This window comes from Homarus americanus, unplaced genomic scaffold (assembly GCF_018991925.1).
Source record: "Homarus americanus isolate GMGI-L3 unplaced genomic scaffold, GMGI_Hamer_2.0 scaffold24097, whole genome shotgun sequence".
In the NCBI taxonomy this organism is placed as follows: Eukaryota; Metazoa; Arthropoda; class Malacostraca; order Decapoda; family Nephropidae; genus Homarus; species Homarus americanus.
This window is the reverse complement of record NW_024732963.1, coordinates 35,424-63,117: the sequence shown is the minus strand read 5'-3', so window position 1 is coordinate 63,117 and position 27,694 is coordinate 35,424. Positions and strand designations below refer to the sequence as shown.

The 27,694-nt window shown below is 43.0% G+C and overlaps 1 protein-coding gene across 1 annotated transcript in view; it reads left to right on the top strand.

Annotated features, from left to right (window-relative positions):
* The window catches only part of LOC121869224 (vitellogenin-2-like), a 118,540-nt gene extending 97,297 nt beyond the window's left edge, over nt 1–21,243 (top strand). The window contains exons 4-7 of the mRNA XM_042370465.1: nt 12,500–12,645; nt 17,701–17,878; nt 18,493–18,629; nt 20,067–21,243. Coding sequence (XP_042226399.1) covers nt 12,500–12,645; nt 17,701–17,878; nt 18,493–18,629; nt 20,067–20,395 — 790 coding nt within the window. The 3' untranslated portion in view covers nt 20,396–21,243. The remainder of the gene's footprint in view (nt 1–12,499; nt 12,646–17,700; nt 17,879–18,492; nt 18,630–20,066) is intronic.
* Nucleotides 21,244–27,694: the final 6,451 nt, after the last annotated feature.

Sequence of the window (27,694 nt, the reverse complement as noted above, 5' to 3'; positions counted from 1 at the left end):
ATTACTTTCATTTTTAACAGTTTCCGCAAAATATAAATGAACCTTTAAACACATAGTAATAATAATAATAATAATAATTAACTGTTTATTGAAAAAGTTCTGCAGCCCGAAGGCTGAAAATATACATTGGACATAAATGACTTATTACATACATTGGCTGGTTTAACAAAAGCCTTCATTAGAGAAAGGTAAAGGAACATACAGTGAACATACAGATTAATGTAGGTGTTGAACAGCAAATACGTAGTGTAGTCACCTCACAGCTGGTGTTATGAGGGGCCTCACGTGGTGTAGTAATTCCCTCATAGATGATGTTATGAGGGGCCTCACGTAGTGTAGTAACTCCCTCACAGATGATGTTATGAGGGTCACGTGGTTTAGTAATTCCCTCACAGATGGTGTTATGTGAGTGAGGTGTGGTCCCAGGATTAACACATCGCTGGTTGTTGTTGGGTTTCACGGACAGTTATCACTGGGTACCTGGGACCTCACTGCGTGAAGGTTAACTTGGGTACGACTGGGCTGTTACTGATGAGTTGTTCTCACTGACGTAAGCACTGCTCACCACTGTTCAACTCTGTTTAACACTGGTTTCATTCCTTTCTAAAATGAAATTGTGACTTCTGGCGAGAACTTGTTGATATTCCGGTGGGGAGGATGGTTCAGGGGAGGGAGTTGGTATGGGCCAACTTAACAGTTGACCTGGCCTCGCCAGAGGAGCGCCAGGTACGTCTTGACCCTTCGGTGGTCAAGGATGTGTGTGTGTGTGTGTGTGTGTGCGCAATCCGGTCCTGTCTGTGCGACTGAGCAGCCCTTCCGAGGAGCCACCAGCTTACCCCACATGGCCAGGGAGGGGCTATAAAAGGTGCTCTAAACATAGCCTGCCTAAAAACCAAATCTGACTGGACAACCGCACCCAGTAAGGTCATCCTTATGCGGTCAAAAACAACCAAAATCACAGATCCAAACAAAACAAACCATACAACCCTCTATGGTCGCTGCATGGAATGTCAGGACCCTTCTGGATACTGGCACAAATGCGCGTCCTGAAAGAAGAACTGCCCTTGTGGCAAAAGAGCTGGCTAGGTATAACATCGACATAGCAGCCATCAGTGAGTCCCAGCTCCCAGATGAGGGTCAATTCACAGAACGGGGGTCTGGCTACGCCTTCTTCTGGAAGATATAAACCTGCTGCCGAGAGAAACCGCATTTATGGAATTGGCTTTGCCATCCGCCAATGCATCCTACAAAGGTTAACTGAAATGCCTATTGGGATCAACGGGAGCCTCATGATGCTTCGAGTTCCAGTGAATCACTCACGTCATCATGCCTTCTTCATCAGTTCATACGCCCCAACACTGGATGCAGAGGAAGATATCAAGGAGGCCTTTCATGCCGACCTCGACAGAGTGCTTACCTCTATCCCCAGAGAAGACAAGGTTGTGCTCCTTGGCGACTTCAATGCCAGAGTTGGCAGAAATGCTAACATGTGGAAGGGAACCATAGGGAGAAATGGATTAGGCAGGTGTAATCCCAACGGCCTGCTCCTCCTCAGCAAGTGTGCAACACCCATGATCAAAACACTGGCATCTCATTGACTACATCATTGTCAGAGAAAGAGATCGCCAAGATATCCTCAGACCACTGTGACACCGATCATCGGCTTGTCAGAGCCAAAATCTCAATCCCCCAAGCTCTTAAAGACTCCTCCATTGTCAATATTTATAAGAACAAGGGAAACCGGTCAGACTGTGGCAACTACCGCTGGGATCTCGCTGCTCTCCATAGCTGGCAAGATTATCTCCCGAGTCCTCCTAAACAGACTTCTTCCTGAGGCGGAAAACTTCCTCTTAGAATCTCAATGTTGTTTTAGATCACCAAGTGGCATCACTGACATGATATTTGCTGCCCGCCAGATACAGGGAAAGTGCAGAGAACAACGTCGTGACCTGCACATGGCTTTCATCGACCTAACCAAGGCCTCTGACTTGGTCAACAGGGAAGCCCTCTGATGGACCCTCAGCCGTTTTGGTTGGCCACCAAAATTCATCGCCATTGTGAGGCAACTCCACGATGGCATGAACGGCAGTGTCCTGCACAACGGCACCCAGTCAGAGTTCTTCCCCATGCAAACAGGGATTAAACAAGGGTGTGCACTGGCACCAACTCTCTTTTCCATCTTCTTGGCTGCCTTCGTCACTCGTGCCAGTGCCAATTTAGCCAGCGGGATGGACAGATGGACATCGAGTACCAGGTGATTGGCGGGGGGTTCTTTTCAACATAAGACGACTCCAGGCAAGAACAAAGGTGTCGGCAGCTTCCATTACTGAACTTCAGTATGCAGACGACCTCACCCTTTTTGCTCACACTGAACACGACCTACAGGAGATCCTGAACACCTACGCAAACGCTTATGCACACTTCGGCCTTGAGGTGAATGTATGTAAGACTCAGATTCTCTTTCAACCTGCTGTTGGTTCAGACACACCTCCACCATCAATCCAGCTTAACGGTACTACCCTCTCTAATGTTGCCCACTTTCTGTATCTCGACTCCCACCTGTCCATCACCGCGGAAATCGATGAAGAGATTCAGCATCGGATCAGATGTGCATCTCAAGCTTTGGGCGGATCCGAAATCGTGTCTTCAGCTTTAGGGAGCTAAAATTATCTACAAAGCTGCGCTTTTATCGAGCAGTGGTCCGGCCCACCCTACAATATGGCAGTGAGACATATGTCACATACAGGAGGCACCTCAAGGCACTTGAAAACATTCACTAGCGTAGTCTACGTTCCATCCTCCGAGTTCGCTGGGAAGACAAGAGAACAAATGCTAGTATTCTTGCTGACACCAACTGTAGGAGCATCGAGGCTACCATTATCCATGAACAACTACGTTGGACTGGCCATGTTACCTGCATAGACGACTGTAGACAGCCAAAGCAGCTACTTTACAGTTACCTAACGAAAAGTAAACGTAACGCCGGCGGGCAATTGAAAAGGTATAAGGATAGTCTTAAGACAAACCTGAAAAGGTGCCAAATCGTCCCCCTCACCTGGGAGTCGATTACTATACATCGTAACGCTTGGAGGAGCACCACACGAGAAGGTGTCAATACTTTCGAGTTATCCCGACTTCAAACCGAGGCAGACAAGCGCCAACGTCGGAAAGACGCTGCCACCGCCCCTCCTACAGTAGATGAAGCCCTCCACATGTGCAACGAATGTGGACGACGCTGCGGGTCCCGTCTCGGCCACTTTAATCACCTCAAAACTCTACATCGTACTGTGGGTGACATCCCTAATAACTCATGTCATTGTATCATAGCTGGATGATCGTCATACTCGATTCCGAGTGACAGCAAAGTAGTAGTAGTAGTGTGCGTGCGTGCGTGCGTGCGTGCATGCGTGTGTGTAATAATAATAATAATAATAATAATAATTAACGGTTTATTGAAAGAGCTTGGCAGCCAGAAGGCTGAAAATATACAGTTACATATTTGGGGAATGGGTTTCGAATTACAAATAATATACAAGTAACATAAGTGATACAAATAAGATATATAATAACTAGATGGGGAAAAGCTCAAACTACAGTGCATTTCAACATAGTGACAGTGCAAGAAGTAGTATTTACTGGGAGTGAATACACTGGTTTATTAAAAGTTATTGATAATTTTTACAATGGTTGGGACTGGGCTGCTGCTGATAGCGATCAGTTCGTGCACGTATGGGCTGGATGCGGTTGTGGTGTCGAACAGCAATTCCGGGCTAGGGATCTGGTGAGGAGCCGATGTCGAGGATGGTGTAGAAGCTTCACCAAATTTGCAGATGAGGATGGTCAGTGAGAGTCGAAATGTTAAAGTGTTTCTGATTGTGAGTAGGAAGGGGAGAGAATAATCTTGCATGCCTTTTGCAGTTTTTCTAGGTGTTTACGTTGTGTGAAGACCAAAGGGAATAGGTGAGCTGGGAAGTATGAATGTTGTATAAACACTGAGGAGCTCGGATGGGAACCCGAGGGACTTGAGTCGGCGGAGGAGGTGAGACGGAAACTGAGGATTTGACAACTTCACTGACGTGTGGTTTCCAATTTAGTTTGCTGTCTATGGTGACGCCGAGGAGCTTTAATCTACAACCCGGGAGTGTTGGACCTAAAGTAATGGAAGGAGGTGGGACAATGTCGGAGGAGAGGTTGATGTGCACAACCATGGTCTTGGTATGGTTGATGGTGACAGATTTGGTGGCCCAGTTTTGGAGACTGTTCAATAAATCCTGAAGGGCGGTATAGTCGGGAGCAGAATTGTTGACGCTGATCCCAATGGTGGAGTCGTCGACATATTTCCAGCGAGCAGGGGTTTCTTAGGCATCATTGATTAACATAAGGAAGCAGAGTGGTCCCATCTTGGTGCCTTGGGGGACGCCACAGGTGAGTGACTGAAAGGTGTGTGCGCGTGTGTGTGTAAGAATGATATAAAACGATAATTTCACATTTTTTCGTCATTATAATTCATCAGGACGTGTTACACCTCATTCAACATAACAGCAGACTCTCCCCTACATGAAGATGTCACTGAGGAGCTCCTTCAGACAGGTGCTCGCCTCCCTAAAAATGTTGCCCTCGTGATGGTAAACGTCATGGAGTCACGACCGAACATTACTCAGGATCTAATGGAACGTAGACAGAATTTACAGTTTCAGTAATAGGTCCATCGGTCAGGAGTTAATGATGAAAAACCATTAACGTTAACGGACGGACTGACGCTCAGACGGACAGCCTCAACACTTAAGCTATTCGGGGTGACTGGTATAGGAGTCGTTGTGCAGAGGCGATGGCGGAACTATACTGCAAAATGAATATCATCAAGTGGAGCATTGAGCGATACTGTATTGTCCGTTTAAATCGATGGAATTAACATAACTGCAATCAGCACATTTCAACGGGACGGGACCATTAGCAGCGGAGACTCGTGATTGTGAGTTACGAAAAGAATAATAATAATCAGAGTAAAAAAGTGATCGGATTCTCTGAGAACTCCAGCGATAATCTTATGGGATACGATGCTCTTTTTTTTTTCTCCCAGCTGTTAGTAAATCGTCGAGAAAATAATTAAAATATCTCTTTCCTGCTCGTGGCGTGACCTGACAACAACAATCCATCAGCTGTTGAAGGATAATGATAATTGGTGTTAAACCTGACTCAGAAAACTCATACCTGTAACTGTAATAAATGTTGATGTACTTGATTGTAAACCTGTACTTTCTCTAAACAAAGATGACCCGACCTACATATGCCTTTCCTTATCAATGCTTATATGTGTTATGGCTGTTATTATTGTTACTTGTATGTGTAGATCTACTTGTATTATTGTTTGTATTAATAGGGATGACATGTAGTTATTAAAGATGATTCCTGGAGAGATTTGCAGTAACCCATTTTATAATTAGTGCCTCCCGGACTTACTGAGCCCGCCTCTGTTCTCCTCACTGACGCCTAGTGTCACAGGGAAGTTCTGCGAAGTAACACGGCACTTGAGGGTCATGAACTGTATCTAATCAGAGGACCACACACACGTCCAGGCAACATCAGACAAGCTTCAATGTCTTCATGTATACTACTGACTCATTTGACCTACTAGCCCTTGGTTTTGACCCACTAGTTCTAGTCTATTGGCCCACTAGTCACTTGGGATTTCGAAGATACCTCTTTCACTCACACCTAAACTAACTCACTCTTAGTTTCTTCCCCAGGCAAGACTGTTAACAAGCCGGCGTGCTAAACAAGCCATTCGTCGTGAAATTGTGTTGAATGTAAAAAACAAACAAAAAAATCTTGTCTGGACGTGTTAGTGATCAAGATAGAGTTCTCTCGGCCACCATGTCATTATCATCTAATTTACATCCGCGTTGCTGCGGGGGACCTGAGGGATTGGAATTTCTATATCTCTCTCTTAGTAATGGTAGAGAGAGTTAATACTACTCAGAGCTATCACCACCTATTAGATTATAGTCACATCTAGGTGACCTTCTGTGGTGCTTGTGACTTGTACTTCCTAGATGTACATGTACTATCCTAGATAATATGTACTTCCTCATTGACATGTACTCTCTAGATGACATGTACTCCCTAGATGACATATACTTCCTTGATGACACGTACTCTCTGGTGGATATGTACTCCCTAGATGACATGTACTTCCTAGATGACATGTACTCTCTAGATGACATGTAATTCCCTAGATGACATGTACTTCCTTGATAACATGTACTCTCTAGATGATATGTACTCTCTAGATGACACGTACTCTCTCGTTGATATGTACTACCTAGATGACATGTACTCTCTAATTGACATGTACTCTCCAGATAAAATGTACTCCCTAACTTAAATGTACCCTAGATATGTACTCCCTATATGACATAAAAGCATCGTTGGATCTTGATAGCTTTACTCATGATCATCTGGCCAAAGACTTATACAAAACAAGTATATTAGCTAATGCGTTTGTAGTCTTTGTGAAGCGAGATTATCAAAACACGCTGCTGACACTCCTGGCTCCAGCAACGAAAGTGTCTCATGGTTGGAACACTGCACTGACCCTTACTCAAGTGGAAAATCTTACACGAACGCTCAGGATCTGAAGAGACAAAATATTCTCTCTGGACCAGTGCCAATAAGCCTTTGATAGCCTCAACTTCTCCTAAACCACCTTGACGTCGACTAAACTACCTTGACGTCGCATAAACAACCTTGACGTCGCCTAAACCACCTTAACGTCGCCAAAACTACAATAACGTCACCAAAATCATCTTAGTGTCGCAAAAAAACCCTCTTGCTGTAGCCACCCACCTTAGCCTCTAAACCCACTTTAGTGTCGCCAGAACCACAAACTCGCCAAAACCACCTTAGCGTCGCCAAAACCGCCTAAGAGTCGCCAAAACCACCTTAGCGTCGCCAAAACCGCCTTGCATAATTTCAGAGCAGTTCCCCGACTTATCACTGGGTGCATGGCATCTGGTGAGAGCAGATAGTCAACAAACGGGATACTCTATAAGCAACTTGGAGCGTTTGTTGGCAGGCTGCTCAAAGGCCCTGCCAGTCTGCACCCCAGTGGAGGGCTTTCCAGGACACGGTGGATGAATAACCCATCAGATATTGGTGGTGAACTTCCTCAGCTTTGTGTGGTAGCGCGGTGAAAGGTGGTGGCAGACTGTCTCTCTCTCCATCCCTGCATCTCTCTTCTTTTTCCTACATTCTCTACCTTTCACATCTTCTGTCCGAGATCTTCCTCCTTGTAGCCTCTCAGTCCAACCAACACAACTCAAAAATACTCCACTGTTTAATGTACTGACAAACTGCCTTCCCCGGCCAGACGAGGCATATTATAATCCCATTCAGGTCATCAATACAGAGATGGGTTTAATGCCTTGATCAGCCTGGAGAGGGGAGGGAGGAGAGAGAGAGGGGGGGAAAAGAAATGCAAAGAGCTTGGAGGAAGGAAAGGGAAACAGAAAAGAAAGGTGAAGGTGAAGATAGAAGGATGAAAAGAGGTGTGTGGGGGGAAGGGAGAACCCTATTTCTCCATTAACGACCATCTTACCAGATAAATGACTTTCCTAGTCCGTGATGAACTAGTCAATTGATCAATAAGAAATTTCCCCTTCTCTCTCCTCCCTCCCCAGACACGCTTCGCCAGACGTTATCGCTTTATGTGGGCGAAGAAAGGCGAAGAAGGAGCCAAGGGCAATCCTTCAGGAGACAACACTGTCAGGGAGACGTCAGGGATGAAGGATGTTGCGCGGGGTAGGGAGGAGGATTTAGGCATCGGTTAGATTCCTCATGAAGGAGGTGGTGACGCCGCGTAGGATGGTGGTGGGTTGAGCTTTCTTAGGATGATGGATGTGATAAAAACGGTGTAGGATGGAGAATTGAGAAGTCACATAGGATGGAGATTCTCATTGCATGAAGAAATAAGAGCCGTGAGAAGGAGAGGGGGAGGATGAAGGATGTTGGTTGCAGGTAGGTAGAATAAAATAGTTCCTTCGCTTAAGATGAGGGTAGGATAAGGCCTTTGTCGTGGCCGTCACTCTGTGTGTTTTAGATTAACCTCTGACACATCTGCTCTCAGCCCACCACCATACGTCTTCCTGCTGACGTCCTCCTCCACCAGTCCTTGTCCTCATAATTTTTCCAACTCTCTCTCTCTCCTTAGATACGAACAGCCTCGTCCACCATAAAGCCAGGATTCAAATTCTCAGAGGCTCAAAATTTCAATTTTCTTCCCGAGTGAGAAGGCATCTATTTGACTCGCCTTTATAAATGACACTAAGATGATGTCAATATATCAAACAGACTTTACTGGTGATAAATGTGTTCTCCTATACTCAGGATAAAAGGAGAAAAAATAGACTTATTTTGCCTGATGATTAAACCACCTAACGCTACCTGGGGAGGTTAGGTTACGTTACGTTAGCCTCAGTTAGGTTATATTATGTCAGGTTAAGTTAGGTTAGGGTTTGGGTATTTAATCATCAAATGAACTGGGGTACCTAATCTTCACGTGATCTGGAAACCAAAACTCAGAGTCACACATAAAGTACAACTTTCACATCTTCGCCACCCTTCCCATACACTGTATATACTCGTATGACTTTTAGTGCAAGTCCATTGATTGTTGCTGGGCAGCTTCCTCGGTGGAGTAGCTATAGGTGTGAAGGACGGGCAGACGGATAACCTCAAAACTTTAACTATAATCCGCGGGACATAGAACTTTGTATACGAAAATCTTTAACAAAATTCTAGAGTCTAAGGTGACCCTCCCAACAGATGAGGTGGTCCTTCTGAACTGTTGTTTATTGATGGTGAATCAGTTGAAGGTCACATTTAAAATGTGAAAAAGAAAAGTTTGTCTCTGCTCCTCTTGTGAGTATCGACTATATTTAACGCAGAGAGTGGTAGTACTTGACACCATCTATTTTCAATAAAGGTAAAAAAAATGCACAAACATTCTCCACTGTTATGTTTTAAAACGAATAGTGTAAAGATAAAATGAGAAGACACACTCTGAGGCCTTCCCTGCATTGAGTGTTACGGTGGTGTGGCCATCTGTTGGAGGTAAATGTTTGATCTTACGCTCAGACGTTTTATGCAGACCTGAGGTGTACGACTCTCCTGCCTTTACTGCTGCTGTGCTTAGCTGATCAATACTAGATTTGTATATATATATATATATATATATATATATATATATATATATATATATATATATATATATATATATAACGTGATATACAAACCTAAAATTCATATTATATTCATTGTTATATCAGCAACACATATTGTCTCACATTAGCAAATATTCAGGTAATGAAAATATCACCGTTGATCAGGCATATCATTATGATTATGGCGGCCAAGGTTTATATTCCACATTTGTTTAAATTTTTGTATTTTTTATTTTTTTGTTGGTGCTGTATATCAGTCATCGGTGGAAGAATAACAATGTCGTCTTTCGTGAAAACCACCTGTCGCTCCGTGTATGATATCCACCTGTATGGATGTATGATGACCATTTATAGAGAATTATCGTGGACTGGATCAATAATATACTCAGGTGTATTCCCCACCATAATCTAAACAATTTTCAGATTATATTCGTAGTTTTTACCTGTCCGTTCATCAGGTCTCTATCATGGTCTGACACCCTGAGCGTATACCATCGGCCTGAGTCTTTTTATAGAACAGAAAAATAAAACATGATCAGATTCAATGAGTCACTTGAACTGGAAGATTGTATAATGGATTACTGTGTGTGTGTTTGTGTGTGTGTGTGTGTGTGTGTGTGTGTGTGTGTGTGTGTGTGTGTGTGTGTGTGTGTGTGTGTGTGTGTGTGTGTGTGTGTGTGCGTGCCGAATATTTTTAAGGATTTTATACAAATTTGTCGTGTGCGTTAGAATTTTTGTACTTTTTGCCTCACGAATTTGGGAAGAGACATAAAGTGTATATATCAGCCCGCATTTCATCCACACTTGACTCCACTGATAAAACTGATATTTTTTTCTTTCTTTCTTTCTCAAAATCGTTAACATATTCTTGATATATGTTTCTGGGAAGTTGTGATCGGTGAGAGTCTTGTGTCATGCCGTGAACTGTGTCATAACTACAGATCTCTTTGTGTTCTCTTTTGTGTGAACGCAGAGAAAATTTCGCCTTCAAAATATTGCACTTTGTCAAGGTCTTGTAAGTTAACGCCCATGACTAGAGAATATACTGGCGGCCACACATCGCCTGCCTCTGCAAATATTGCCAATATATCGAGAAGGATTTTTGTAATAAAATATCAACTGTCACACAGTGAAGGAAAAATGGTGATTTTGGGTATTTTATAGAAACAAATATCCAGTTGGAGGTTGGTGGCCAACGCGGCACTATTGTCTGGGTATGGAGTCCTTATCATCAGGACCAACCATGGCTTTGATGTCCTCGCTGGAATGAAGGGACAGCCGTGCCTTTTGGAGACGCTCGATCTCACGGGCGTCGGTTGGCTGTGTTCTCTGCTGCTTCACAGACGACCTGGTGCGGCCATCCTGCAGGTGCAGGAGACGGTGGTGGGAAATTTGAGACAAGCAGGAAAGATTCCCAGACGAAATGCACTGATTTTTTTCCATATGACGTCACGTTATTTTGCAAATTGACCGGCATGCATATTGGTAATTTTGCAAAATAACTTACAAACCAACAACCTAAACTAACCTAAGGTTAGGTTAGGTTACGTTACGTTAGGTTAGGATGGCTCGCGTAGCTTGATACACAGTTAAGTGGTCCTGTTCTTTTTTTTTAACTTTGGACTATATGCTGTCCTAACCTTAGGGTTAGGTTAGTTTAGGTTGTCTGTTTGTAAGTTATTTTACATAATTACCAAAATGCATGCCGGTCAATTTGCAAAATAACGGTAACACACACACACACACACACACATATATATATATATATATATATATATATATATATATATATATATATATATATATATATATATATATATATATATATATATATATATATATATATATATATATATATATATATATATAACTGTGGAGAACTCTTTAGGCTCCATACAAAAAGGTTGACTTTGCTTGATGAAAGAAAAAGATTGCAATATCCCCCCAAAAATTCACTTTCTTCCAAATCACACAGTATCTCAGAAGCTGCCTCTTCAAACTTCAGATAATACGGCGTGGAGACTTTTTGTAGGATCTTAATCAAGTCATTAGAAAAACCCGTGGAGTTTACCAGTTTAGTGGCAACAGTCCGGCGGCTGGGGTTATGTCATGTCTGAGTGTCTTGTTGTCATAAGTGTTATTTAACATTATCTCAGTAGAGACACAACTGCGTGTGTCTGTGTGTTGATTCGAGGCCTTGTGTGTTCATGACTGATTCTCTTATGTATGTTTTGTATATATTATAAATTATGTAAATGAATGAAATGCTTATAGTACAGGAGATTTACTGTATAGCCAATATTGCAATGGTTTCATTGAAGAAATGTAATTGACTGTGTGAATAATGCATAATTGCTGTTTCACTGTTTTAAACTACTTGGCGGTGGTGGACGGATTCCCATTTTCCTAGATGCGAGGGTTCGTAAGGCAATACAAGACCCCACACGGTTAGTTCACGCTCGTCCTCAAACCGTGTAAGGTCTTCTTATCCTTCTCTCGTCCTCACGATAGGATTGGTGAACGAGTGCAGCACTGTCGGCCTTACTATACAACCTTGTGGTAAAGTAGCCTATGTTGTAATCTGATTGTGTTGTTTCATTCTCTATCTCTTACGTGAGATTTTCGTTACTCTGAGCCTTCATTCCCCTTTATATTGTGTAGTGGTGTAAGAGTAACGTTAGTTAGGGAATAGGTTAATATTACTTTTTTATTATTTTAATGCTATTTATCAGTTTCGTTGGTAAATAAGAAATTACTTTCATTTATTTACTGTTCCTACCTAATTTGGAAGCTGATGTGTTGGGAGTCGTTGCCGATCGTGGTCAGTGTCATAAGTGGCAGACTTTTGAAACTTAACTCGCCATACTTTTATTCAAGAGTTATACCACACATGGAGCATTACGGATCGGGATAGGTAACAGTATTCTCAATGTTCTCCTGACACTATACTTCTGTCTGTGTGTATTTCGAGTCTTCAATTGGCCATTTAAAAGCATCATCACATTGCCATCAACAAGGAAAATCCACCGTATGAACCTCTGAGGACCCTGCCTAAGGCTACAGCGATCATCTGCAAGCAAATATTAGCAAATTTTCCCCGCAATGCTGGTTTCATTTTCTGTTATGTCAGTGCAGACTTACATGTAACTGATTTTCCAAGGGCTTCTTAAGATAGTTGTGTATTGTGAAAGGTTAATATTAACTAAGCTATCTTGATCTGTTGTTAATCCTGACAGGTATTCATTGACCTATCTTGACCTGTTGTTGACCTTCGGCAGGTACTCGCTGGTACGGGAGTCCGGCGACAGATGGCACCGTTGGCAGCTGGTGATTCGTCGGACTCAGACAGAAGACCAAGGACAGTACCGGTGCCAGGTAGCCACACAACCTCCTCTTGTCCTCGTCGTCACTCTCAACGTCACAGGTGAGTCATGCTCTCTCGTAAACACCGTCACGTGACCACCCTCATGAAGGGGAGTGGTGGTAAATGTACTGGAGTTAGAAGATTTGAGGTCGATCTTACTAATGCCATCATTTGTGAGGCTTATACATAAAATTTATAATATTTTCTTCAATCTTCTCTTCCTCCTCCTCAGCCTCCTTTGCCTCACCTTCTTCTATTACCTCCACTGCTTCCTTTACCTCTTCCCCTTCCTCTTTTACGCGTATGTCTTACTCCGCATCCTCCTACTTTTTCCTCTCTTCTTCCTTGTCTTATTCCACCTCTTCCTTTACCTTCTCCTCCTCCTACTCTTCCTCCTCCTCATCCCAATTCATCTCCATTAAAGATAATAACAACTGTCCTAACTTTCTGATTAGTTACTCTGACTTCCGGCCAATAACGTAACGTAATGACAATTAGGACCGGAGCCACGAGCTTAAAATTAGGAGTATTGGTCCAGATGGTAATATTGTTGATACTGGGGATGATATTTTGATGTAATTATGATGTTATTCGGTAATGGAGTTACATCTGTGAGGGGAGGGAGACGTACGTGTGTGTGTGTGGGGTGGGGGAAGAGTGTGTGGGGGTGAACATAACTCACATCTTCAGTTAACATCTACCACTAATGGCCTGTGAAGAGTGAGCAACACAGCTAACTAATCCCACAGCTTGGTGAACACAGCCAAGAGTAACAACACGGGATAGTGATCGAATTTGTTCTAAATCCGATGAATTTTTTGGGAACCCCCGCGAGCTGTCACGTTTGGTACATTACTTTACCGTCGGACAATCATAAAGGTATGTAATTGTACAACTATTTCCTAATTAAAAACCTTTATGTTTGATGTGGACGGTAGAGTTTATGTAATAATTCATCCATAATGACTGATAACATTTCATTTCGATGTTGAAAATCACTCCCTCTGAATTATATATATTGGTTCATGGGAAATCATTAGTGCAATAACTAAACGACTAATTATCTTTGACTCTAATTATTTAGTCTACCATTGATGAAATCTGAAGGGGGACTGTCTGTCTGTCTGTCTGTCTGTCTGTCTGTCTGTCTGTTTTCAATTTTCCCTCATTGATTCATTGTATAGAAACTAGTGAGGATTTTATCATCGAACTCAGATGTTAGTAAAGAATTAACAAAATAATGATGCACTTTATTTTATTTTTTTTTTTGGGGGGGGGAGGGAAGTGGGGGGATTACATTAAAAAAATAACCTACAATCGAATATATATATCGAGACACCGTATCGTTTACTCAGTGTCAGTATCTTTAGCTCATCAATACTGTACAATAAAACACCCTGACGTGAGCTAATCAGATAATAAAAGTATTTTGATGAAGAAGAACGAAGAATAAATAATTATTATCCTATTTTTACCTGAGCAACACTAATTAGAATTTGATGTAATGCGTGGGGGCAAAGGTCACCTGGGCAACATTAATAAGAACTAGAGTTAAGGGGAAAAAATTGCGTAATACAAGAGAAAAATACAGTATGTTGAATGACGTCAGGATGGATACCATGAAGTGTTGTATATATAGACCAGCAGGTGTGTTTCTATGGTAACTCGTGTCCAGCGTGATAGCTACTGGTAGATGGATTTATGTGGTGGACAGGTGTTTGCTTGTGGTAGACAGGTGATTGTTTGTGGTGCACAGGTGTTTGTTGGGGACAGATGTCTGTGGTATACAGGTATTTGTTTGTGGTGTATAGACTTTTTTTTACGGGGTCATCGACCCACAACGGGGCCTGGGGGATAAGAGAAGAAAAAAAATAAGATAAAAAGCTCTTTGTTAATCTACACCAGGAAGGTGCCGGAAACCAGCTTTTTGAAGCGAGACAGATTGTAAGGAGAAGGAAACACAGAAGAAAGCAGAGCATTCCACAGTTTGGCTGTGTGAGGAAAGAAGGACGTACTCTAACGGGTTATTCAAGTGTGACCATCTTCAACACAGAAACGGGCAAGACGAGTGTTACGAGCCCACGGCCTTGCCGGCGGTACACAGGTTGCCAATTTCACCGAACATTGCCCTGTTAAAGTACCTGTAAAAGAGAGAGAGTGAAGCAACATTGTGGCGAAGAGAAAGGGAGGAAGGATTATCGACTAAAGGAGGAAAGATAATAAGACAAAATGCCTTTAATTTGTGGTGTACAGGTGTTTTTTGTGGTGGACAGGTGTTTGTCGTAGAGGAATTTATGATGATCAGCTTTAGTGCCAAGTTGACTCTTCTGTTTAGTGCCTGGACAAACAATAATTAAAGAGTTGTAGCCGCGTCTCCCCTTCTTCATGCTCCATTTCCTCTTCCTCCTCCATTTCCTCTTCCTCCTCCTCCTCCTTTACCTCTTCTTCTTTCATCTCTTCCTCTTCCTCCTCCTCCTCCTCTATTTGTCCTCTATATCTCACCTCCATCGTTTCAAAACAAGAAGAGAAGTCATATCCCACACCTTCCACCCACTACCATCATGACAGGTGCTCAGTCATGACAGGTGCTCAGTCATGACAGGTGTTCAATTGTTTCTCGAGACAATACTTAGCGAGACCAAGGCACTACGAAGTTCCTCCTCCTCCTCCCCTTCGTCAGAGTAAGTCATTGTTCCCTGGCAGCGGAAGTTCAAATGCAGGTGGGGTTGTTTTTCATCTCCTCGATAGAATTACACAGTTAATCGCTGAATTTGGCTGTTTAGTTTCACCTTTCATGGATCCGTCGGAGCTTCCTCTCCTCGCTTATTGGCGATGACAATCAGGTAAATCTTTCTCTCTCTCTCTCTCTCTCTCTCTCTCTCTCTCTCTCTTTCAGTATCCAAGTACAACCAGATTATAAACAAAAATCAGCAGATTAACAAGACAAAAAAGGGAAAATTAATCGTCACTGGAAAATGTGATCCAAAGGGACAGACAATTGGATGCAGCATTACACGAGTGGCACTCTCCCCTCCGTAACTTAATAACGAGGCAGAGAATGAAACAATTACCTCCACTCGTTCCAGGAAGTCGTTTCCTCTCAATTGATCCGCCTGATTCCTGTGTCGCTCGAATATTGGTTTCCATTAAAGTTATCCGGGGCGCAGATGATCGAGGTACGCCATCCTGGGCGCAGGTGGTAGAGGTTGCGTTATCCGGGGCGCAGGCGGTAGAGGTTGCGTTATCCGGGGCGCAGGCGGTAGAGGTTGCGTTATCCGGGGCGCAGGCGGTAGAGGTTGCGTTATCCGGGGCGCAGGCGGTAGAGGTTGCGTTATCCTGGATGCAGGTGGTCAAGGTGCATTATCCGGGTCAAATGGTAGAAAATGCGGTATTCGGGGTACAGCTAGTCGAGGTTGCGCTATACGGGGTGCAGATAGTCAAGGTGCGCATGGGAGTGTGATCTTGAAGCAAACAAGTGTGTGTCAGGAGAAAGAGAGATTCTCACACATATACACACAAGAGAGAAGAGAGAGAGAAAGAAAGAGAGAGAACAAAGAAAGAGAGAGAGAGATAGAGGGGGGAAAGAAAGAGAGAGACAGAGAGAAAGAGACAAAGAAAGAGAGAGAGAGAAAAAGGAAGAAAGAAAGAGAACGAGAGAGAGAGAGCGAGAGAGAGAGAGAGAGAGAGAGAGAGAGAGAGATTATGACAACTTACCCACTGGGCTAACTCATTGTATTCAGAAGATTGGGATCATAGTCAACCCTCACCCCAGAGTAGACTTCCATATCATTAAAGCCCCACAGGGATTTAGATTCACCTTGATATTAACTTTTTCTAATTAGTAAGAGTGAAGTAATCCCCGACGGCTTAATTTGTAACACAAGACTAATTTATGTGCTGAATTATTAAAACAAAAAAATAGTAAATGTCCTCTTTCCTTTCATGAACTAACAACACAACTGGTGAAATCTATACATGGAAGTTAATATTGTGTATATTTGGCCTTTGGAAATATAAACAGAGCCTATATTTAATTTTTGGTCAACACTTTAAAACATTCTAAGATACGCTTAAGAAATGTCTGTTCATCCTTTTAATTTATTCTTTATTGTATGGGGACAAAAATCTTCTCTTTTCCCATGAACGAGAGAAAATGTAAGTTAAATGCGATCGAGGTGTCAACTGAAAATAAATGAATAAAGAAAGAAAGAAAGAAAGATTAGCTAACACGTTCCTCAGTCACGTCACGCTGTTATGTTAAAGTAAATGGAAAGTAACAAGTAATATTAGGTGTTAATTAATATTTTGGTGATAAATTTAAATATTTCTACCTAACACGTTCACTCCCAGCTAATACAATCACTCCCAGATAACACGTTCACTCCCAGCTAACACGTTCACTCCCAGCTAAGACGCTCACTTCCAGCTAACACGTTCACTCCCAGCTAACACGTTCACTTCCAGCTAACACGTTCACTTCCAGTTAACACGTTCACTTCCAGCTAAAACAATCATTCCGAACTAACACGTTCACTTCCAGCTAACACGTTCACTCCCAGCTAATACAATCGCTCCCAGCTAACACGTTCACTCCCAGGTAAAACGTTCACTTCCAGTTAACACGTTCACTTCCAACTAAAACAATCATTCCCAGCTAACACGTTCACTCCCAGCTAACACGTTCACTTCCAGCTAAAACAATCACTCCCAGCTAACACGTTCACTTCCAGCTAAAACAATCACTCCCAGCTAACACGTTTACTCCCAGCTAATACGTTCACTTCCAGCTAACACGTTCACTCCCAGCTAAAACGTTCACTCCCAGCTAAAACGTTCACTTCCAGCTAACACGTTCACTTCTAGCTAAAATAATGATTCCCAGCTAACACGTTCACTACCAGCTAACACGTTCACTTCCAGCTAAAACAATCACTCCCAGCAAACAAGTTCACTTGCAGCTAACACGTTCACTCCCAGCTAACACGTTCACTCCCAGCTAAAACGTTCACTCCCAGCTGAAACGTTCAATCCCAGCTAACACGTTCACTCCCAGCTAAAACATAAACTCCTAGCACAAACACCCACGCACCCAGCTAACCTTGACTCGCTCCTCAGAACCCGTGGCGCGGGTGGTTGACGAGCGAGGGACCAAGGTGATGGAGAAACACTACAACAGCGGCAGCATGATTGAACTCAAGTGCATCGTAGAAAAGATACCTTTCCCTCACGGCCCCGTCACCTGGCGTAGGGGACACACCACCCTCACCTACAACACCTCCAGGGGTGGCATCAGGTGAGTTAATGAAGGGGGAATTTTTTATTTGGTGAAGTACTGGAGTAGAACGGGGCAATACAGATGCTATACGGGTCCTAAGAGACACCTCCTAGAACCCGTTTCACCTGTATCTCCTAGTACCTGTGTCACCTGTATTCCCTAGTACCTGCTTCACCTGTATCTCCTAGTACCTGTGTCACCTGTATCTCCTGGAACCCGTGTCACCTGTATAAGTGACACGGGTCCATTAATACCTCATCATCTGATAAAGATTATCACCAACTATCAATCGCTAACTACTCACCAGAGATAGTATACGTATTAAAGCGACGTAGTTAATGAAGCAGTTTTTAAAATATGTGTTTGACGTGATTAATATTTGATTTGTCCCACGCTGCTTATAAGATTACATCATATCAGTTTAGTTATTTATCATGTGTTGTTTATGTGGTCTGTTTCAGTCTAATACTAGTGTGTGTTTTGTGTGTGTTATTGACATACTTTACAACACCTAATAATACATTAATATATATATAGTACACGAGGCATTTTTTATAGAAACTGATTTAGTGTTTTTTAGTATGAGAGAGAGAGAGAGAGAGAGAGAGACTGATGCACGACTCCTCCCGCAGTGTAAAGGGAGACGCCAATGCCGGGTACATCAGAAGTCGCCTGTACGTGGCCAACGCAGCGCCTTCCGATTCCGGCTTGTACTCCTGCTGGTATAGTAACTACACCAGCGATACCGTTACCGTCCATGTCATAGCAGGTCAGTCGGGGTCATTTCATAGGGGGTCAGTTTGGGTCATGTTATAGATCAGTTCGGAGTCATGTCGTAGGTAAGGTAACGTTATCCTTACCTTATCTCACCTTAATCTTGCCTTAGCCTAAACTTCTTATTTTATAACTTAGGGTTGTTACTCTTAGTATTTTCCTCTTAGTTTTACTTGCCTATAAATGGATAATAATTAGTAAGGATGAATTAAAATCCTTATCATCTTGATTTACAAAGACAATATAATTTGTTTTTTGTTAGACCCTCAAGGAATATACACCTTTTTTTCCTCTCTATTCTCTCTTGAGCAGCCAACTGTGAGTTCTTTTAGGACTGTCCCGGCGGAAACATCTGCTTCCTTAGAGGGACTTTTTCATCCTTCTCCTTTATACTATTTAAATAATTTTCTTTGAGCTGAGATTTCTTGCGGAAGTACAATGATCTCAGTCTTTTGAGGCGGCATTTTATATTTTCCACAGTAGATCTTTGTGTCGGTGTAGGAACCTTAACTCCCTCGAGGCAGGAGTTTCTTCCCCAGGAGCGGCCTTCCGTTATGAGGTACCTGGTTTTCCCGGTAAATGGTCAAGCTTTAACCCTCTATGGTTTGGCCTATCGTCTAAAGGGCCTAGCTCTGCCTTTGTATGGTCTGATTTTCGGCTTGTAGGGCCTGACTTTCTTCCTATAAGGCCTAGTTTTTCTCCTGTACGACCTGACTTTCCTCCTCTAGGGTCTGACTTTCCTTGTGTAGGGCCCGAATTTCCCCCTGTAGGGTATAACTTTCTCCCTTTAGGTCCTGACTTTTTTCATACAAGGCCTAGTTTATTTCCTGTAGGGCCTTACTTTCCCCTGTAGGCTCTAGGTTTCCTTCTATAAGTCCTGACGGTGTCCCTATAGGGATTTAATTTCCTCTTGTAAGTCATGACTTTCCCTTTGTAGGGACTGATTATCCTACTGTAGACCCCTTGTAGACTAGTTTTCCTCCTGTAGAGCCTGATGTTCCCATTTCAGGGCTTGATTTTCCGCTTGCAGGGCCTACTTTCACTCCTGTAGGGCCTTACTTTTTTCTTGTGAGTCTTGGTCTCTTCTCTAATGGCCTTTCTTCCTCTCTGTTTATTTTAAATACATTAAATTAAAAGGTTTGAAAATTAATCTCTTGAAGCGGCAGACTTTCTCTTGTGAGTAGGAGCTGATCTCTGTTCCCTCTGAGCTAAACTTCATATCCCTAGTTTAATAGCAGCTAATCTTCTTACTTCTAGCTCCTTAAAAGATCACCTTCGTCTCCCTGGCTCTATTAATAGTAAGCCTTTATGTTTCTAGCTCTGAACAATAAATCACCATGTTTTTAGATTTTTTTACGTATGATCGTCATGTTGCCAGCTTTAGGAAGAAGGAAAGATTTAATCCTGTGTGTTTCTCTCTCTCACCATTCAGGCGAGAACTCACAAGCAATGCAACACGACGGCCTCCCAGGCTCCACCAGCAGTACGGGCGGGCCACCCATTCACTACCACCACTACCACCGCCTCCTTCTGCCCTCCTTCTGTCTCGCTGCCCTCGTCCTCACCTGCCACAACACACGTCGCCTCGATCTCCTCCTCCTCTTTCTCTTTTTCCTCCTCCTCCTCCTCCTTCTCTACACGTCGATCCCCTTCTGCCATAGTAAAGCTGTTTTCATGATATTCAGCTGGGGCGCGTGTGCCCTGGCCACATCTAGCCAGGGAGTTTGGAGGCGTGGCACGTGGTGTGGACACAGGAGCTGATAGATGTACGCCGTCGCTCCCAGTTCTCCCTTCCTCTTCCTCCCATCTTTATTCCGCCGTTATCCTTTTATCCCTATCGATATTTTGTAAACACACGAGAAATCAATTAATATTAGGAAGAAAAGAATACTTTAGGTTTTGAGCTTAACTGATTTTGCGCGATTCTGGTTATGCTGTGAAGTACAGTCGAGACTGTTTGGATTTCTTCTGTGGGACGTGTTTGGTTCCTTAGAGGCGTGTCTGACTTCTATGAGACGTGCATGTATGTATTGTACTTACGTATGTGTATGAATGTTTGTGTACAAGCGCTTATCTTATGAGGAATAAACAGGAAAGTTCACAATACAGGCATTAGATTCTCGATCCTGAAAGTCATAACCTCAAGTAGCGGCGATGTTCAACTCTCTTCATGTTCATAATTCCATGTAAGTCCATGTCGGTGTGTCATCCATAACATACTGGAGCGAGAATCGTAAGAGCCTGGATGTTGCTGTCTCGGTGTGTCACTTTGTTCTTATCGTTATTATTATACTTTCTGAAAACTCGACAAACCTCAGACCAAACACAAGACGTGCAGACATTTCCTCCCCGAGAGTGCTGACATGTTTATAACACGCTGTACTGTATATATATATATATATATATATATATATATATATATATATATATATATATATATATATATATATATATATATATATATATATATATATATATATATACTGTATATATATGTGTGTGTGTGTGTGCGCTCGAAAATAATAGTATTATATATATTTTCATTTGCTCTGTCTCCTAAGAATTTGTATCATGTGTGTAGAATTGCACAATAAATATTTCTGTCTGTGTTTTGGTTTGTCCTTCCACCTGGTGTGATCTGATACACATGTCATCGATTTATATCGAGGAATGAAGCATTCCCGTAAGTTCAAAGTAAAAACGTTTTGTTGAAGATGAAGGAACTGAGGTAATGGCTGTATGTAATATGTCGACTCCAGAGCTGAAAAGATCGCAATTACAATATCCATAACAAACACCCTGGCAGTAATATCCACAGTGGTGACGTGGAGATAAATCCTGGTTAAAACTCATAGGAAAGAGAAGACCCCCCACTGGAGCCTCCACCTTAGGCTATTCTCTTCTTTATTCAAGACATCTTCAGACACAACTCAGTTGCCTCTGAAGATGTCTTGAATAAAGACTAAAACTAAGGTGCTTCAGTGTGTCCCTTTCCTGCCAGTTTTTATCAAGATACACATTCCTCCCTCACACCACACCCTCCCTTATACTTCTCCCTCACACCTCACCCTACCCACTCCTCTCTCACACCTCACTCTACGAAGTCCTCTCACACCTCACCCTACCCACACCTCTCACACCTCACCCTACCCACACCTCTCACACCTCACCCTACCCACTCCTCTCACCTCCCACCCACCACCACTTCTCCACCTCCACCCCTACCCCTCCTCTCACACCTCCACCCTACCCCACCTCTCACACCTCCACCCCTACCACTTCTCTCACACCTCACCCTACCCCACCTCTCACCCCCTCCCACCCCTACCCCTTCTCTCACACCTCACCCCTACCCACTGCTCTCCACCTCACCCCTACCCCTCCTCTCACACCTCTCACCCCTACCCACACCTCTCTCCCACCTCACCCCTACCCACACCTCTCACCTCCACCCCTACCCTCCTACCTACACACCTCTCACCTCACCCTACCCACTGCTCTCCTCCACCCCTACCACTCCCTCTCCTCCACCCCTACCCTCCTCTCACACCTCACCCTACCCCACACCTCTCTCCTTCACCCTACCCACACCTCTCCCCTCACCCCTACCCACCTCTCCACCTCCCACCCCTCCACCACTCCTCTCTCCCACACCTCCACCCTACCCCTCCTCTCCCCTCACCCCTACCCCACTCTCTCACACCTCACCCCTACCCTCCTCTCTCACCTCACCCCTACCCACCTCTCACACCTCACCCCTACCCCTCCTCTCACCTCACCCCTACCCCTCCTCTCTCACCTCACCCCTACCCCTCCTCTCACACCTCCCACCCCTACCCACCCTACCCACTCCTCTCACACCTCACCCTACCCACTCCTCTCACACCTCACCCTACCCACTCCTCTCACACCTCACCCTACCCACACCTCTCACACCTCACCCTACCCACACCTCTCACACCTCACCCTACCCACACCTCTCACACCTCACCCTACGCTACACATTTCTCCCTCACTCACCAGTTGATCGAACATCACCATATAAGACTATTTATTGCGTTATCTCAGGGGTATTTCCGAATTCTACCAATGATTGGATCCTCTCACTGCCTGTGTATGTGTGAAACAATATAGAGGAAGGAAATTGAATTCCCCTTAAAACCTATTATTTTGTTCGTGGCTTTCGATTGACGCGCCATCTGTGAAGGGTGCCAGCTCATGAAGAACGTTTTGGTATTACATAGGTAACTACTTAAAAAAATATTTCTTCAGAAGCACTTTTGTTTTTATTTATATTCGTAAATTAATTTATGCTTTATCTTATACTAAATATTTCAATTGGGTTTTTAATTTACATTTTCTTTAATACTCACTAGTTGGGATTATAAACTGGATTTATTAATACAATAAATAATTCAAGCATCTCATTGAAAATATATTCCCTAATTGTTGCACCATGTCTAAGTTACTGTGGTCAACTGGGAATCTCCAATTATCTTCCTGTCTGAGTTAACTTCACTATTCAGTTCTAACCTTAACTTACCAGCCTGAGCTGCTGACTCCACTATAAATTCTGGGTAGTTCTAGTAATACGGACACATGTAGGGGACACAGGCGCTCACTGGTAATACATACACCTGTAGGGGACACAGGCGTTTAATAAATAACTTGAATGGAAAAAAATATAGTAGTTATAATTTAACCTATATAATATTTCATGGGGGTTCTTGCTTATTATATATTTAAGTTAATTTGTTATATCTATCCCTTCAGTATATCTTCTTATTGTTGTTGTAGTTAATAATAAAAAAATTTGTACTTATTATTTTTCATGTAGTTTATAATGTCGGCCAAAACTCCCTTCCTGTCTATCACAATGTTTAATTTACTGAACAATAGTGTCTCAATGTACACCTGTTGTCTACTATGACGACGGGGAAGCAGAGAAATCTGTCGTCATTGAACCAAGTTACATTATTGTGAATTTTGCTCTTAATAAGTAATATTTTTAGGTTTATTAAGAGTTCTACGCTAAAACTAACATAAAAATGTATTTTATTTTATATTAAATACTCTTTATAAATATCATTATCTTAGATTAAACAGCAATATAGTCACTGTTACATGACCCGGTATTGGTAAGTAAATTAACAACACACCAGATATCAACATGAAGGACCAGAGTGAGACATTTACTGTATTACTCTTTATAACGAACGCCACATGAAGTTGGCAGTGTAGTGACTACAACCTGTGAGAATATACATACATTAACAAGTTGTTTCGTTAAAGTCGTCCTAAAAATGGCCAAAAAATACACCGTACCCAAATTCCCAACACCTGTACTGTCAGTTTAATGCTCTTGAAAACGGTGGTAATGATTTATCTTCCGAGACTTCGAAGGATTTTGTGTGTTATTATCATTTAGAATATGTTTGTTGTTGGTGTGCGAACATTGGAACGATGCAGCGTAGAACATATGAAGTTGTGTTTACACAATGTGATGGACGGTGGCAGAGATCACGTGAGAGACTTGAACGAACAGGTGAGTGAAGTTTATTTATTTTATAGTAAGGTGTTGTGATAGACATTAGTGTAGCTGATGACGTACACATCCGGTACTGTAATGAGCACATCTTATTTACCTAATGGCCGTTCACTAGAGGTGGCCATGCCGAGGGAAGGAAGCCAGTGGCCTGTGTAGGATCCCTCAGTTGTTCCTGATAGTTTTCTCTAGGGCTTATGTGAAGCCCAGAAATGTTCGTTATGTAACAGCTTGAACTGGTAGACCGTTCCATAGGTCTGCCACCACCACCACAGCTTGGACTGGTGGATCGATCCATAGGTCTGCCACCAGAGCTTGAACTGGTAGACAGTTCCATAGGTCTGCCACCAGAGCTTGAACTGGTAGATCGATCCATAGGTCTGCCACCACCACCACAGCTTGGACTGGTAGACCGTTGCATAGATCTGTCTACCAATACCACCACAGTTTGAGCTGATAGACTGTTCAAAAGGTCTATAACCCTCTGTGTGAAGAATTATTAACATATGTTCGTTTTGCATTATAACTTGGCGAGCTTGTAGTCATGTATCGTGTGTTGGGCGCGTGACATAACAAACAAATAGCCCGGGTTCAGTTTGCCATACTTTTCAGGATTTTGTAAATTTCAATGAGATCTGACCTATTGTGGCTTGTCTGAAGGGTTGTCAGTCCTAATGCCTTCAGTCTACTTAGATAATCTAGATGACCACTCCTGCACTCTGATGACCACACCTGCACTCTGATGACCACACCTGCACTCTGAGCACCACGCTTGACCACATCTATATTATTGAAGACCACTCTTGACCACACCTACACTCTGAGGACAAACTTAACCACACTTATACTCTGAGGACCATACCTGACCACTTCTTCTTTCTGATGACCACACTTGACCACACCTGTACTCTGAAGACCACACCACCACTGAGGACCACACCTGACCCCACCTGCACTCTGAGGACGACACTTGTCCACACCTACACTGTGATGACCACACGTGACCACACCTACACTCTGAGGACCACACGTGACCACACCTACACTCTGGTGACCACAACCAACTCATTTAAAGGTTAAGGTGAAAAATCTAAAATTTAATCTCATGCTGAAAATCCTTGATTAAAAAAAAATTTGTTGCTATAAATCTTATTGCTGCGCTTTAACACCTATGGTCTTTAAGTGTGTGACAAGGTTAGTCATGTACAGTACTTGCTCAACAACGATGAATTGTAGATACCTGTGCCATCATAACACTCTCTGGCAGATTGTTCCAACGGTTCACAATTCTCACTCAAAAAAATATATAATTAAGCCCAGACAATTTTCTGAACTTGCTGCTTTTTCAACCTTAAGCTCTAGCTCCTAGTGTGGCGGACATCTGCCAGCTCCAGGTATGAACGCCTGACTGAGTAATTTGATATGACTTGATTTAAATTGATTGATTGTAATTCAAGTGCATTCCGACCTTTTTGCACTCTGTCTTGGCCCTCACCATATTTGTCTACCGACGTATTTATGGTATTTCTTATGCAGGGTGAGAGTGAGGCTACATATTGTCATGGTCAGTTGAAATCTCTTAGCTAACCGTTTACTTATACTGTATACTTAATTATCATCCAAAACATGGCAGGAAATTATTTGGAGTCTTAACTGCACAGATGATTTATAATACAGGGTATATATTGTAGATACTCATACATACATGTATTTTTATTCAATAAAATCGTTATATATACAAGTTTACATTGAATAACCGCGTAATATTCAATACAAGTGTATGATGTACAGTTGTACACATTCTAAGTGTTCTAAGTACAGTACATAGACAGTACATGTATACAATGTACTGTACATAATCAGTGCAGGTATATAAACAATGTATAAGGTGTCCCAGAAAGATGTTATTGCCTACCTCCCTCCCTCCCCCCTTTGCCTGCACCCTGCGTACCTCCGTCCAAATCACAGTGTCTCAGGGAGGCAGGGACATTTTTCTGGGACACCCTATAAATGATGGAGCAATACAAATAATGTGCAAAATGCAGGTATACATATGCAGTGTACTGTGTTTATAGGTGAAGCACGTATACAACATTGTACATGGGCAGTGCAGGTAGCCAAACACTGTACATAAGCAGTGCAAGTATACAAGCAATGTACACAGGCAGTACACGTATACAAACACTGTACATAGACAGTGGAGGTGTGAAAACATTGTACATAAACAGTGCAGGTATACACATAATGTACACAGACAGGGCAGGTAAACAAGCAATGACAAAGGCAGTGCAGGTATACAAACAATATACGTAGACAGTGCAGGTATACAAACAATATACGTAGACAGTGCAGGTATATAAACATTGTACATTCCCAGTGCAGGCATACAATGCACATAGACATGGCAGGTATACAAACACTGTTCATAGACAGTGCAGGTTATATTCAAGAGGAGGGTAGTGGAAGCAAGTGTGCCGACACAGAGCCAGGGGCAGCAGCGCACCCTCCACCCGCTCTACCCCCCACCCGGGAGGTGGAGTGGGGTAATGGGATATTTGGGTTTCACTCAGGGATGGGTTGGAGAAAGGAAACTCACAATGTGCTCTCTGTATACATGTTGTATTGGATGTGCAATGCAGCTTGGTGCTGGGAAGGCAGCATGGTTACAAGCGTGATGTAGAGAGAGCTGGTTGGTGAGGGTGCTCAGAGGAGGACCAGCTTGTGGGTCGCCATGCTCGCCGGCGGGAGAGGAGGAGGTGTTGCTGACTGGTTGGTGTAGGTAGAAAGAGAGAGATCACCACGAGGTCAGGTCTTAAATAGCGGGGGTTGGCGTGGCTTAGTAGTTGACCCCTGCTCCGTGGGCGGCGCTGGTTGACCTGGACCACGAGGCACACACTGTGGAATTCGCGGGGTCGGCTACTCAGCGACAAACAGCGTTTGTAGGGGAGAAATCCACTACAGTGGCACCAGCTCCGCCTACCAGACAGGAGGAGGCGAGCGCCATGTAAACAATTACATTTCTAACACACCCTGCAAAATACAGTGTACGTTTCAAATGCTGCAGCTTCTGAGAATGGAGGGGGGCCGGAGTTACTACTAAGAGCAGAGACGTGACTGAACGGGGGTGACGTTTGTTTATGTCCATACAAATTAAACATAGACATTGCAAAGAATATTTAATAAGGAAGCCCAACTGACATATATTCCCTATTATTTTCATAAGGGTTCCGAAATTTCACTACATTGCCCCCTGTTACTGAGTTAGTGTACTATTCAGAGTGAACGTCTAGAAAGTGCATTGGGTAAACTAAAGAAAAAATATTACTCATAGAAAATGAGTCTAAAAAGATTCATAGAAAACGACTATTTTTCCACGAGTAACTATTGTCATCATAGGTCGAGACAATAAACTTAATATCAGGGGCGGGTCCAGGGAGGGCTAGGGATCCGGACCCCCTTTTCATCAGAAAATTCCAATACTTTTTCTTTAATGCAGCATTGTACTCAGGCGTTTT